Genomic DNA, 14,089 nt, shown 5'->3' with positions numbered 1-14,089 from the left:
GGAGGGGGAGTGTCTGAGAATGACACTGTCTTGCTCTTATAAGAAAGCTACCAAACGAGATGCCCTCTGTTTAAGAAGTTGAAGCCACCGTGATGGAAGTCAGCCTGAGGACAAAGCCAGCACACAGAAGGCAAAGATGAGAAATGAATCTCAGTCAATGGACTAAACCAGTCTTCAAGTCAGTTCTACCTCTAAACCAGTCTTCAAGTCAATTCTACCTCAGCCTTCAAGTTACATTTTAACAACAAATGTCCTTATCTTTTAAGCCTGTTTGAATCAAGTTCTGTGCTTGCATTGTAACTAATACACAAACATAAATGAAAATAAAATTATGTGGTCAATCCTTTTCTTCCTTTAATCCCTTATCCTATATAATAAAAGGGTAATATGCAAATCGACCGAATGGCAGAACAACCGGTCGCTATGATGTGCAGTGACCACCAGGGGGCAGATGCTCAAAGCAGGAGCTGCCCCCCTGGTAGTCAGTGAGCTCCTACAGGGGGAGCACTGCTCAGCCAGAAGCCAGGCTGATGGCTAGCGAGCGCAGTAGCGGTGGCAGGAGGCCAGGCTGAGGGGACCACCCCCCATAGTGCACAAATGTCGTGCACCGGGCCTCTAGTCTTAAATAAATTATAATGATAAACAAAATAGCCACATAAAGTTATAATTATAAAATGTTCATAATTTCATAGTTTGAAAACCTTTTTAAATAAGAATAAAAATCAAAATAACATTAAATAGCAATTATAACAACTAAAGGAGAGTGAGTGATATTTAACTTTCAGACGCAAAGCTCTTCATTGGGTTGAAATTCAGCATTGCCAGGTAGAAGGAAAAATGTATAAATTTTACAGTAAGACCAAGTGAAGTGTGGGAGGACAAGTGAAAGATAAAAATGGAGATTGGGTGAAAAAGAAGTTGGAAAATTAATACACAATTCTAAAAGTAATCATAAAGTTAGCCAATACAGTTCTTCCATAAGAACTTCTAATACAATCTCTTCAGACAGGCCAAGTTTATGTAAAATTAATAAAAGAAAAAAAAAAACAGCAATTTTATGACACCTCCAAGAAGGCAAAAGTTATCTTCTAGTCCAATTATCTTTCGGCTGTACTTTAGTGCCTTCAGTTTATGAATGAACAGCAAAAGCACATCAGGTGCCAATCAATGGATGATGTCTCATGCTTGTAACATCCAAATTTCCAGGAGAAACAACAAAGCTTTGATATTGTTTCCAATGGCTTCTATTTCTCCTACCATAGATTAGGAAGTTCCCATACTTCTATCTTCTTAGCCTCAGAAAGACCTAAAGAGAGGGTGAATCCCTGCCCGCCCCTGCAGAGCTGGCCTATCAGACCAATGGTGGAAGAGATCAGAAAAAATGCAGTGACAAAAACACCGGAGTCAGAAAGAAACATAGGCTTGAAGTAGGCACAGGACGGAAGGTCACTGGTTTCACTTACTAGGGGAAGAATGTGAAATTATTCCAATTTCTTATTTCTTATTAAGAAGTTATTCAAAAACCATCCTCTTTCTTAATCCTCCTCTATATTAAGCATTTTATCAAAAAAAAGAAAGACAATCATCTTTAAAAGAGGGTGACTGCTATCACTAACCAGTTTTTATAAGAGGTAAGCTTAACTTTTACCAAAAAGCTAAAGTCTCCTAAAATAAATAATTTTTCCCCAGGAACTCTTTGAGGGCAGGTAATTTACCTATTTGATTAAAATCAGCAAATATTCCTGAGATGACCAGATTCAAGATGAGCATATCCAAATTAAGTACTTTTTTATCTGAGCCAAAATCAATTAGAAAATATAACATATCTAAATTCAGTAACATCAAAAAATGACAACCTAGTGAGAAATAAACCTAAGGTAAAATATATAAGAACCATCTTAAAAACTAGAAAAGTTTACTAAGACATCAAAAAATAGCTAGATAAGATATACTCAGTTCCTGGACACGTAGTCTCAAAATTGTAAATATATCAATTAAGTCAATACACTGAAGAAGCATTACCAAGAAAAAATGTCAGCAGCATTTTCATGAAACCACACAAGTTTCTATTTCAGTTCACTGGAAAAAGAAAATGTTCAGAACTGTAAATATTTTTTGAAAAATAAAACCAATAAGGGAAACTTACTCTACCAAATATAAAACAGCACAAAAACAACAGTATTCGAAACAGTGTGTAACTGGAGATACAGTGTTTAACTCGAGATATAAATCAATGGAATAAAATATACCATGTCCAGAAATAGATCCAAGTAAATATAGAAATTTGACACATGATAAAGGAAGCATTTCTAATCTTTAAGAAAGAACAAAGTATTCAATAAATGAGTCCAACAAAACTGTCTACAGTTCCAATAAACCATTATCAGTGAAAATTAAATAGACTCATCATCTACAATTTTTGCAAGAGAACAGAAACTGCCTCACCATTTTCAAAGACGTTTGGTAGAAGTTATCAAAATGTTAAATATGCATATCCTTCAAGCCAGTAGCTCTATCTATCCTATAGAAGTACATGTACATATATGCACAAAGATGTAAATAAAGGATGTACATCAAGCTTGTCAAACTCGCAGCTGGCAGCCCGCCAGCCACGAGTTTGACGTGCTTGATATACATTATGTCAGCTGTAATATAAAAATTCTAGAAGCAATTAGTACAGTAAATTAATAGTTAAATAAACAATGACACATCCATAATATGGCATAATAAATAGTAAAAGAATAAAATACAACTATATGTATCAGGATGATAAATTCTGTACATATTGTATGTGCTAAGTAAAACAGGAAAACTAAGTGTGAATAATAGTTGCCATTTAAATTAAAAAAAAATGAAATTCTGCGTCTATGTAAATGCAAAGAACAATCCAGGAGGATTCATATCAGTTAATAGGAGCCCTTACAGGGGAAAAAATAGAATTGAGGTCAGGTATATGAAGGGAGAGTTTTAATAGTCTATAGTGTCTTGTGTGTTTTTTTTCTCAGTAAGCAAGATCTCTCTCTCTCTCTCTCTCTTTTTCCCTCCCTCCCTCATTCCCTCCCTCCCTTCTTCCCTCCTGGTTTACCATACCTCTTTCTTTCAACCTGAGAGTAATCTGAAGGGCCTCTGTAAATCATGAAGGTAAAGTGACTTATAGTTTTCCAATTTGGGATCCTAGAATAAACAGAGTCTCTCTGTTTTAGTAAAATTAAGAATGAGAGGGGCAAAAAGAGGCTGACTACCTTAATACTAGGAAAAAAGTAACAAACTCATTTTGCAGTCCCCACCTCAGACCCTCAAGGCCTAAGGGCAAAGCATTTTGAATAGTATGACCTCAACACCAGTACCAGGAACGGAAACCCAATAGTTTTAAAGCCAATAGGGAAATCCCATTCTCATTGCCACAGGGCTGTTTCAGGGATGAGAACTACAATCCAAGTCTCAGTTTTCTCCTCTCCATTTCCTGTCCCTAATTACTAGATCCTAGGTCAGTGATGGGCAACCTTTTGAGCTTGGTGTCAAACTTCGCCAAAAAACTGAGCATAACTCGGGTAGTGTGTCACTTTGAGGAAAAAACATTATTTCGCAAATGTTTCATCCTCAGGAGCAGCAAATGTTTCTGAGGAGGTGGGCGCATGTCCTCAGAAATGGCTACGCGTGTCAGTGCTGTCACGCGTGTCATAGGTTCACCATCACTCTCCTAGGTGATCCAACTGCGGCAAAGCTCAGGATTCTCCTTCCAAGGGAAAGAATGCTTTTGCTCCTGCTAGATGTAAAGAAAGAAATATATAGCATGGGCACAGTCATCTTACAACCACACAAGAAAACACCCTGAAGAAAAAGACCTTCATGCCTTCTTCATGGAAGAGGGCCAAGCACAGGGCCAGAAAAATAGTCAGAACTCTGAACTTGCCTGAAGGTCACTCTACCTCAGGATGTGTCAATTAACTAGACTAATAAATAACCTTTCATTGCTAAAGCCAGTTTAATTTGGTTTTTCCATGAACTGCACTGAAAGCATCCCTGTTGACGGAATGGGAAAAGTAACACCTAATGCCAATTCTTGATCTGATTTTCTGAAACCTGTATAGAATTCCATTTTCTTTATCTATCTGTATTGATATTATACCCCTATTGATATTGATATCCCTATTGAGTATTAACTATTTCCTACAGACGACAGGTTGCTTGCAAATTTTATCACAAATAATGTTCAATGAACACCCTTGGGTGTGCCTTCAGACATTCATATTATTATTTCTATAGGACAGACTCCTAGATATGACATTACTAGGAATTACTGCTGGCCTTCTCACCAATAAATTTGTCACAACCCTGAGAGATAAGGCAAGCCAAAGAAGCAGCCTACACAGGAAACCAAGAAAGCTGCATTATAATAAGCATTTGGTGAAGAGTTTCAAACTGGCAACTAAGAAAGGAAGCCTTATGCCACCTGCCACTGTTACGAGAACACTTTGGTCACAGAACAAAAGCCCATGAAGGGCTTATGAGTTGACTATGAGCTACCATGTAACCATATATAACTCAATACCTAACTTTCCAATGTTAGGTATAGATCACGTTGATGGTTTTTGACTTGGGTGTTAACGGACCATTACCATTATCACCATCACCATCAATATTGTAGACATTTATATCTATATCCTCTATTTTTTTTACTCCTTTTACTTACCCAATGGGTCACAACCTTTGATGCACAATATTTGAGAGTGTCCCTGTTTTCTGACTAGCTCTCCTCCAATAATCTTACCTACACCTTGCTCCACTCATCTGTTCACATGAGGATATCATGTCACTATCAGTGACTGAATCCTTCCATAACCTCAGTTCCAAGCATCTCACCCTCCAATCGTCATCATCTACTATTTTTCAAGTTCATTCCCTCTAGAAACTCAACTCAAACAATCTTTTGATCCAACTGGGACCTACATATACTCCAATGATCCTAGTACTTTTTCACTCTGCTCACCCTGGATAGTCTTTATTTCCTCCTTGACCAATTTTGTGTTTTTTTTTTTTCCCCAATTACAGTTGACATTCAATATCATTTTATTAGTTTCAGGTGTTAGACATAACTTCACCTTTTTCACCCAGCCCCACTTCCTCCTCCCTTCTGGCAACCATCAGTTTGTTTCTGTTTTATTTGTTCATTTATTTTGTTCTTTAGATTCCACTCGTAAGTGAAATTATCCGGTATTTGTCTTTCTCTGTTTGACTTCACTTAGCATAATACCCTCTAGGTCCACCCATGTTTTCACAAATGGTAAAATTTCATTCTTTTTATGGCCAAGTAATATTCCATTATAAATATGTTCTACATCTTCTTTATCCAGTCATCTTCCCCTAGACCACTTTAAATTAAAAAGTTGTAACCATTTCCTTCATATTCCCTTCACTTCAAAATCCACCTCTGCCTTCATTGTTCTCTCTTGGCAAAACTCTAACCCAGTGGGGAAGAGGACCCCCCACATCCTCCGATATCAAAGGGATTAAAAAGTACAAATTGGGTTGGTTGTTACAGAATAGTCCTGATGAGAATGTAAAACACAGTATAGGGCATATAGCCAATAATATTGTAATAACTATGCATGGTGTCAGATGAGCACTAGATTTATCGTGAAGATCAATTAGTAAGTTATATAATCACAGGGGTGCACACCCGAAACTGATATTGTATGTAATACTGTATGTCAAATGTAATTGGAGGAAAAAAAAAGACATTTAAAAAACACATTAAAGACAAGGTGATTTCAACTTAAAAAAAAATCCAACATAATTTTGCTCAATTACACATAGCAAGTTATTTCTCTTGACTTTGTTGTGTAAATACGGAGTGGCTCAATTTCTAGAGCAGTCAAGCCGGAACGGAAAAGACAGAATCCCTTGGGCAACCAGTTGCACAAGCTGGTGGCTGGAGGGGCAGGGAAGCACCCCCCTGTCTGGCTGACTGCAGCTCTGAGAAGGCCTGCAGGCGGTCGGGGCTGTTTCCGGGGTGCTCGGGAGGAGGACGGCGATTCCGTTTCAGAGGAATCTCCCACACACCTGACAGAGGCCTGCTCTGCGGGACTGAGCACCTCCAGCGTCGGAGCAGGCTAGAGTTATACCCCCGGTTCTGGAGCTGGCGGGAGCAGGGGCGGGGAGCACACGTTACCGGGAGAAGAACCAGTTCAACGGGCCTCCTTCCGCTGGATGACGTGTGGAGCGCCACAACAGCACGGCCTGGGACCCATGGCATCCACGATAGGCACCAATTCAACACTTTATTCCCGCGCTTCGGATCCGAGGGTGGAGCGCCAAGGCGCACACTCCACAGGGCACAGGGAGACCCACCCCTTCCTCCGGAGCCCGCCCCGCCCCCGTGCGCCACGCCGCGCCGCGCCGCGGGGTTGCAGCCCTCCCATCACAGCGCAGCTGGCTAGGCGGTGCGCATGCGCGGTGGCTCGCGCTGCCGCTGAGTACTCCGGGAATTGTAGTCTCTGTGCGGGCGCCGCGGGCCTCGAGAATCCTGCATCCCGGCGGAACCTAGACTAGTCAGGACACTCTGGGCACCCCAGCCCTTATTACCATCTTCACACCTGTCCCGTCACCTCGCCCTCACTCGCTGGGCTTCAGTCAGGGCGCGCCCCAAGGGAGGACGCGAGGTCCCCTCTTCCCATCAGCGAGCTGTGCTGGAGGAGGCGGGGTCCACTGCCCGCCCCCCGCCGCCACCCTCCCCGCCTCCCACCCCCCTCCCCGGTCCGAGTCGGGCCGGTGCCCGAAGAGAGGCGGCGGCCCCCGCAGCGGCCGCAGGAGGGGCGGCGGCGGTGGGCGCCGCAGGCGATGCCCCTGCCCCGCTGCTCCGGCGGGGGGCGGTGCGATCGGCGGCGGCGGCGGCGGCGGGATAGCAGGCGGGGGGCGGCGGCTGCGGCGGCTGCTGCAGAGGGGCCGAGAGCTGGCGGCGGCGGCGGCGGCGGTCGTGAAGGGCATCGGCGACGGCGGTGATGGCAGTGCTGATGTGAGTGTCTGCTGGCTGGGGACCCCGGGGCTGCCGAGCCCGAGCCCCAGCGCCCGGCCGCGAGCGGGAGCGGGAGGCCAGGGGACGGCGGAAGGGATGCTGCGCGCGCGGTGCAGAACCGGGGATGCCGCCGGCCGCCGCCGACCACCCGGCTGGGCGCTGGGGCGGCCAGCGCCCTGGGAGCCGAGCCCGGTGTGGGGGTCCCGGGCGGAGGCGGGGGCAGCCCAGGCCGAGGGGCGTCTGCGATTGTTCTCAACACCCTTCCCCCACCCCGCCCCGTGTGTCTGTTTGTCACTTGCAGCTGAAGATGGAAAGAGCCAGGCGAAGGGGAGGCGGCGGCGGCGGCGGCCGCGGCCGCGGAGGCAAGCACGTAGGGGGCTCTGGCCTAAGCAAGAGTAGACTCTATCCGCAGGCCCAGCACGCCCACTACCCGCACTACGCGGCGTTAGCCTCCTCTCACCAGCCTGGGGGCACGGCCGAAATCCAGGAGCTGGCCTCCAAGAGAGTGGACATCCAGAAAAAGAGGTTCTACCTGGACGTGAAGCAAAGCTCCCGGGGCCGGTTCCTGAAGATAGCCGAAGTCTGGATCGGGAGAGGCCGGCAGGACAATATCCGGAAGAGCAAGCTGACCCTCTCCCTGTCGGTGGCCGCGGAGCTCAAGGACTGTCTAGGGGACTTCATCGAGCACTACGCCCACCTGGGCCTGAAAGGCCACCGGCAGGAGCATGGCCTCGGCAAAGAGCAAGGCTCCAGGAGGAGGCAGAAGCACCTGGCACCCTCCCCGCCGGTGTCCGTGGGGTCCGAGGAGCACCCCCACAGTGTCCTCAAGACGGACTACATCGAGAGGGACAATAGGAAATATTACCTAGACCTCAAGGAGAATCAGCGGGGTCGCTTCCTACGGATTAGGCAAACCATGATGCGGGGGGCTGGCATGATAGGTTATTTTGGTCACAGTTTGGGCCAAGAGCAGACGATCGTCCTCCCGGCGCAAGGGATGATTGAGTTTCGTGATGCCTTGGTTCAGCTCATTGAGGACTATGGCGAAGGGGACATAGAAGAACGAAGAGGTGGAGACGACGATGACCCGCTCGAACTCCCAGAGGGGACTTCTTTCAGAGTGGACAATAAAAGGTTCTACTTTGATGTGGGCTCTAATAAGTATGGAATTTTCCTGAAGGTAAGTGAGGTGAGGCCACCTTACCGTAATACTATTACTGTTCCGTTCAAAGCTTGGACAAGGTTTGGGGAGAATTTTATCAAGTATGAAGAAGAGATGAGGAAAATATGCAACAGCCATAAAGAAAAGAAAATGGATGGCAGAAGGGCCAGTGGTGAAGAACAAGAATGCCTCGACTAGAGTGAAATTGAACTCCATCAGGCAAAAGTTAAAATCATAAAATTGGCTAAAAGTACTGATCCGTAATCATTTGAAGAAGTTTTTCCTCTTTTTCGGCCCTTTGTTATTAGTAATACCTCTATAGTTTATACTTCAAGGAGTCCGATTCTCATGTTATGTTATACATAGAACACTATAATTCTTATGGGAATTCCCACCTTCCCAGAGCTAAATAGTTTAGCTGCATCATCTGCTCCAGACTATTGAATTATGCAAATCAGCACACACAAAAATGTGACATTCTGACCTTCTAAATACCATAACTACGATTTACATTGCACTATGACATAATCCTGAAAAAAGATACATATATTTAATATGGAAGTGTGAATTACTGTTTAACAAGTTCCCAAAAAAAAAGTATCCCGTTCCTTCTTGTTAAAAGCTGCTAAGCTTACTATAGGACAGTTATCACAGAACAGATATTGACCTCAAGGATAATATAAATATATTTATTTATAAAAGTACAAGTAGAAATATATTAATTGTCCATTGGATAACTGAATATTAAATAGTACCATTAAAGCATAAAATCTTAGAGTTACTATAGTATTCCATAATTTAAAATTGTGTGGTAACTTTGCAGTTTATAGTTGCCATATCAAATCCATGGGAGAGTTTTAATTGGTTATTCTAAGTTAGTTACAATCCCATCCTCACTCCTGTTTATTGTATCAGAGATTTTTATTGACTTTCCAAAGTTTCAGGAATTACTTTTATGTCATTATTGAGGGGAAATCGTCATCATATGGATTTGCCATGGAAATTTTGTTGTTTTAGCTTTTCATGCTAATTTGAAGGTGGTGAGAGATTTTTTCCCAAAATATATCATGGACTCAAGGTGTTATATTTTATGCTTCTTCTTTAACACTATTTCAGAGGGGTTGGTGCACCAGTTAGCGGATACAAAAATACATCTGTAACAATATATTTTGGTAGCACTTTTGCAATTGCTACCCTTAAAACTGTCAACACTTTCAGTATAAACCTGATTTTTACAGGTGTTTTAATCCCAAGGGGGAAAAATGATTTTTCTAAAAAACATTTAGAATGTAAATTTTCAGCCTGGGAAAAAATATTATTTGAAGATTGGTTAGAAATATATTTGAAAGGAAAATTCAGGCATTTTCCAAGGTGCTCTTTATAATACTTAAAAAGGTTTACTTTACACAAGACTCACCCATTTACATATATTAAAAATTACTTTCCAGTAAGTGCCACAGCAATTTTTCAACACCTACGCAATTTTTTAAACAAGTGGTTATAGTGTATATGTGTACCAACCCACCTTGTATTAACTGACTGATTTTTATCTGTAGAGCTGCATTTTATTCTGAATGAAATGATTGTCTTTTATCTCAGCTGTATTCCCCTCCCACACAGTAAGTCCATAATATCATGTTTAAGGGCCAGACACTGATTTCAACCCCCAAATATAGCTCTCATTGATGAGAGCTGGCTGCATGGATTGAGATCAGAATATAGCTCTTCTTTTATATGCTATAAGTAACTCAAGGTTATTTTAACAAATTGTTTTCCTTCAGAGGTTTGTCCCCAAATACATTTAAGGAAGATCACTAAGGAAGCTTTATGATATGAATTGAGAACATTAATTTCACTTGTTTATGGGACTTAAAAACAAACATTCAGTAACCCAGGCATATATGCTGGTGTTGGTTTGCAGACTGTATTTCACATTTCCTCAAGTAGTCTGAAGGAATGTCATTAGTTCAGTATAATTGTGGACCATCTGGATCACTGCGGAACAACTGAAGGTTAGATGATAATGTTAGTACTAGAGTTAATAGCACATGGTGGGTATTTAGACTCTAAAAGTATCAAGGATCTTTAAACAGTCCTAACTGTAAAGTAACTATTGTAGGCTTGATAAAAGTCATTTTGGGTATGTGAAGGAGTGGTATGCACTTGAATTATTGTACTACTGATTGTTATTGCTGCCCATCATAGTGCCTATTAATAATAATCAACCTGTCAGATTTTGGCAAGCTGGAGCTGTGAATATTCCAGTATTTGAGTGTTCTTATCACTATTGTTGTGACTGTATACTCTCTCTTAAAACCTTCCCTTCTAAAATATTTATATCCGTTAAGTCTAAATGATTTCTTTTTTGGTTTTTAGTCTGATAAGATTTGAGTGTGTCTATATATATATATATATATATATATATATATATATATATACACATATATACACATATATATGTGTATGTGTGTATGTATATATGTGTTATATATATGTATATATACATACTCACATAATACTGTCAGATCTAAAGATAAATAACTTTAATTTATTGTACATAAATATTATTCATTTAATTTTGCACTAATATTTAAGTAAATAATTAATTAAGCAGCCAAATTTTCTAATTGTATGTATACTTCAAAGTTTTTACCATCTCAAAGCTACAGATTAGATAGATGTCTATATATCATCTATTACTGGCAACTGAATATGCTTTAGAATCATTAGCCTTCTGCCAGTCCTTTTGTTTCATTTTTTCATAGTTAATGTATTCACTGAAAAATGAAATTATGCTATTTTTTTGATACTTAAAATTCCCAGTCAATCATTAGCCATAATCAAATAAGATCCAGTTCAAAACTCTGGTATTAGGACATGTATTGCCATGTATCTTGTAAAATAAGCTACTATTCTTATCTGTGCAATATACATTTTATTTATTGTCATTTGTGACATAAATGGACTTGCAAGTGTACATGGTATTCTTCAAAATAACAGGATCCCTGCCTTGAAGACATTAAACTCTTAAGGCAAGAGGATGTTAGAAGTCAAAAAACGAGCATTAAAGTTAGTAACCAAAATTATTAGTTCACTGTACAATTGTAAAACACTGGTGATGTTTGCACATAATAACCCAAGCATAATGTGGTACAGACTCAAACTGTAATAATATAAGCTAATAGTATGAAATTTGGAAACGGGTTCCTCATAATCGTTGGCAGTGTGCTCCTAGCAATTGAAAGCAGCACTAATCTGTTGCTTATATGCAAAAGATGCAATGTATTATAAAAGTATTAATGTTCTGCCACATTTTATAATTTTTCTTGTTAAAGCCCCAAATTGCCATGTCCCTTAAACTTGAGTCAAACACAAGCTTATTTGCACTAAAGAGCATGGCCAAAAAAGAAATGACAGGGTGGAAAAGCTAGTTGGAACCTTTTGAAATAATTGGTTCTAATGGGAGAATTTCACATTTGTCTATTTGAAAGCTATATGATCCAGGCAGACAATCTGTCAGTTCACTAATTTAATAATGCACTTTACCTTTTGTATATAAAAGATGTACATTTATGCCACTTGACAGGTGGGATGTGTTTCAATTACTATGTAGTTAGAATCTATAGGGTGATCTCTTGCATGCATATGTTTGTGTTGGAACTGCTGTACTTACAAGTTTCCATTAAATTGATGTAATGGAGAAGGAGGATAGAAGATGCTTTTTAAACAAAGCCCAATACATTTAACAAAGAATTTTAAAGTAGAGCTCATATTTTATTTTTAAGGACTAGAATCAATTAAAAAACAAAACTATTTCTAGCCCAGATTAATATTACAGTTGAGACTATATCTAGTTGAGACTCCCCATAATACCCTAAAACTTAATTTTTGGAATTTGTGCTGACAAATTTTTTTGAATGATTCTGTTTCATTGTTGATATGTGTTTAAATGACTAATGAAAAGACAGTATATGTCTGTATTAGAATTAAAAGTATGGCTGGCTGATCTGGTGTCATTAAGAAAATAGCCAGACTAAAGAAATAAAATTTCAAATTGAGGAAATGCAAAGTGCCTAAGGACAATTGCTGAGATAAATATATTATTTCAAAATTTGCAAAAGAACTAACTTTCACCAAACACAAATAGTATTGGGGGACTTATTGTATCCTTTCATCCTAAAATTTTCCTGAGATGTACATTTAAAAACTAGATAATTGTTGCTTAATAATAGGTTGTATGTACTTTACTAAGAAACACTGTGTACTAACAATTCATCGAGAGTATACTATATTTACTGCATTCATTTTATATCTATGGATAAGAATACATTATAAATAGTCATCCTATCTTAATATCATGTATTTATATTGTAATTTTGCAAATATTTTCAGTAAAATAAACATTTATCTGAGCTGCACAATTTGAAGAGGATAAAATTGGAATATGCCCTCAGACACTCATTTTGAATAAGCAGCGACCATTGAAAAATGTATTATCATTCATTTAGATTTTGTTTTATGGTTTATTTTAATATTTAAGTGAATAGGACTTAATTTGAATTTTTAAGTGGTGTCCTGAAAATAATTTTTTCATAAGTATAAGATTTCTTTTCCTGCTTATTTCAAAATGTTTTTCATTAGAACTATTTATAAAAATCTGATTCCAAGCTTTAGGTAAGGACTTTGCTTAGTCACCACATAGTGTGAAGTTTGTCTTTACCAAAACACCACACATCTTTGGCGGGATAAAGTCTAAAATAAACCACAAAGAGAAGTTAAAAATTTATTCTATGCTAACAGAATAGGTATAAATATTTATCACTGCCAACTAAGATTCTTAAAATCTTTCTGAGGTTTCCTTAAAGATTTTTCAAATTTCATAGAGAAAATAATGGCTAATGACTAGCCCATCAGAGAAGGAGAATAAGTATGTTAGCATGTTGTTAAGACAATCCATAGTCCACAATGTTGTAGCAGTGAGGTACAGGGAAAATGTGTTTTCCCAATTTAATGTCATGTGAAAACTGAGTTTTTAGATTACAGTTACTCTGTTATAAAGTAAATTTACCCAAATTTATGTTGGTGGGTCTTAGAAAAACAATATGTGTTTGTGTATTTTTTTTGTATAATGTGAAAAAAAGTCTTTTTTCTTAATTTGACATGACTTTTTAAGTAATTTAAATTTATTTCAGTAGTGGGTTTTTAATCAATATTTTTTAATATGGAAAACATAATATTTAGAATCTACAGATGGGTAGAAAATGAAAAGTAGCAACTAATGTTACCAATTTCTTGTATATGTTTCTAGAGTTACTCTGCATATACAAGCATATGAATTCATACATACATCCTTTTTGAACATGCAAATTAAAACGTATCACATACACTATCCTATACCCAGTAGTATCAATTTTAGATCTGTCATTATAAGTGGATTCTTTCCTTTTATTTTCATACTGATACTTGATCTAGCTAACATAGCATTTAATTTGAACCATATTGTTACACAAAGAGAACTTGAAGAAAATTTTGAGTGAATCCCATTGGTATTTACTTAAAATGCAAATACTATGTGTATATATTAATTTTAAAATGTATAAATATTCAGTTTCCCTTCCCTATGCCTAGCCATCTTGCCTTCCTATTTTCCCTCTTTCTTCCCAAAAAATTATTGATCTTTTTCCTAAAGTAATACAGATTAGGACCAGCAGAACATTAAATTATTTAACCACATATTATTTTAGGTTAACTGGGTTCTCTAATGAAAAACACCCATATCAAAAGTTTTAACAAATTATCACTTTTAGTCCAATTTTAATGGTTCTGTTACTATTATCTTATTCTTTAGAAAAAAAGAGAATGAGTTATAAGAGCAAATGAGTACTAGAACTATAGCAAAAAATTATGTTATA

At 39.1% G+C, this 14,089-nt stretch overlaps 2 protein-coding genes across 5 annotated transcripts in view; one reads left to right on the top strand and one right to left on the bottom strand.

Moving 5' to 3' along the window:
- WRN (WRN RecQ like helicase) overlaps nt 1-6,335 on the bottom strand; it is a 120,276-nt gene extending 113,941 nt beyond the window's left edge. For 2 of the 3 annotated variants that reach the window (XR_013813901.1, XM_079779549.1), the window contains exon 1: nt 6,173-6,335. Coding sequence is in view for 1 of the 3 variants with exons in the window: in XM_079779549.1 (XP_079635675.1) it covers nt 6,173-6,256 (84 nt within the window). In the remaining 2 variants the exon portion in view is untranslated. Of the gene's footprint in view, nt 1-6,063 lie in introns of all 3 variants that reach the window. The other variant, XM_079779550.1, reaches the window with a different exon arrangement.
- Nucleotides 6,336-6,780: 445 nt separating this feature from the next.
- The window catches only part of PURG (purine rich element binding protein G), a 31,195-nt gene continuing 23,886 nt past the window's right edge, over nt 6,781-14,089 (top strand). Inside the window, exons 1-2 of one of the 2 annotated variants that reach the window (XM_079779553.1) lie at nt 6,781-7,015; nt 7,317-10,516. In XM_079779553.1, coding sequence (XP_079635679.1) covers nt 7,323-8,375 — 1,053 coding nt within the window. In that variant the 5' untranslated portion in view covers nt 6,781-7,015; nt 7,317-7,322 and the 3' untranslated portion in view covers nt 8,376-10,516. Of the gene's footprint in view, nt 7,016-7,316; nt 10,517-14,089 lie in introns of those variants that run through there. The other variant, XM_079779552.1, reaches the window with a different exon arrangement.

This window comes from Cnephaeus nilssonii (assembly GCF_951640355.1).
Source record: "Cnephaeus nilssonii genome assembly, chromosome: 8".
In the NCBI taxonomy this organism is placed as follows: domain Eukaryota; kingdom Metazoa; phylum Chordata; class Mammalia; order Chiroptera; family Vespertilionidae; genus Cnephaeus; species Cnephaeus nilssonii.
This window is presented reverse-complemented; position numbering and strand designations above follow the sequence as displayed.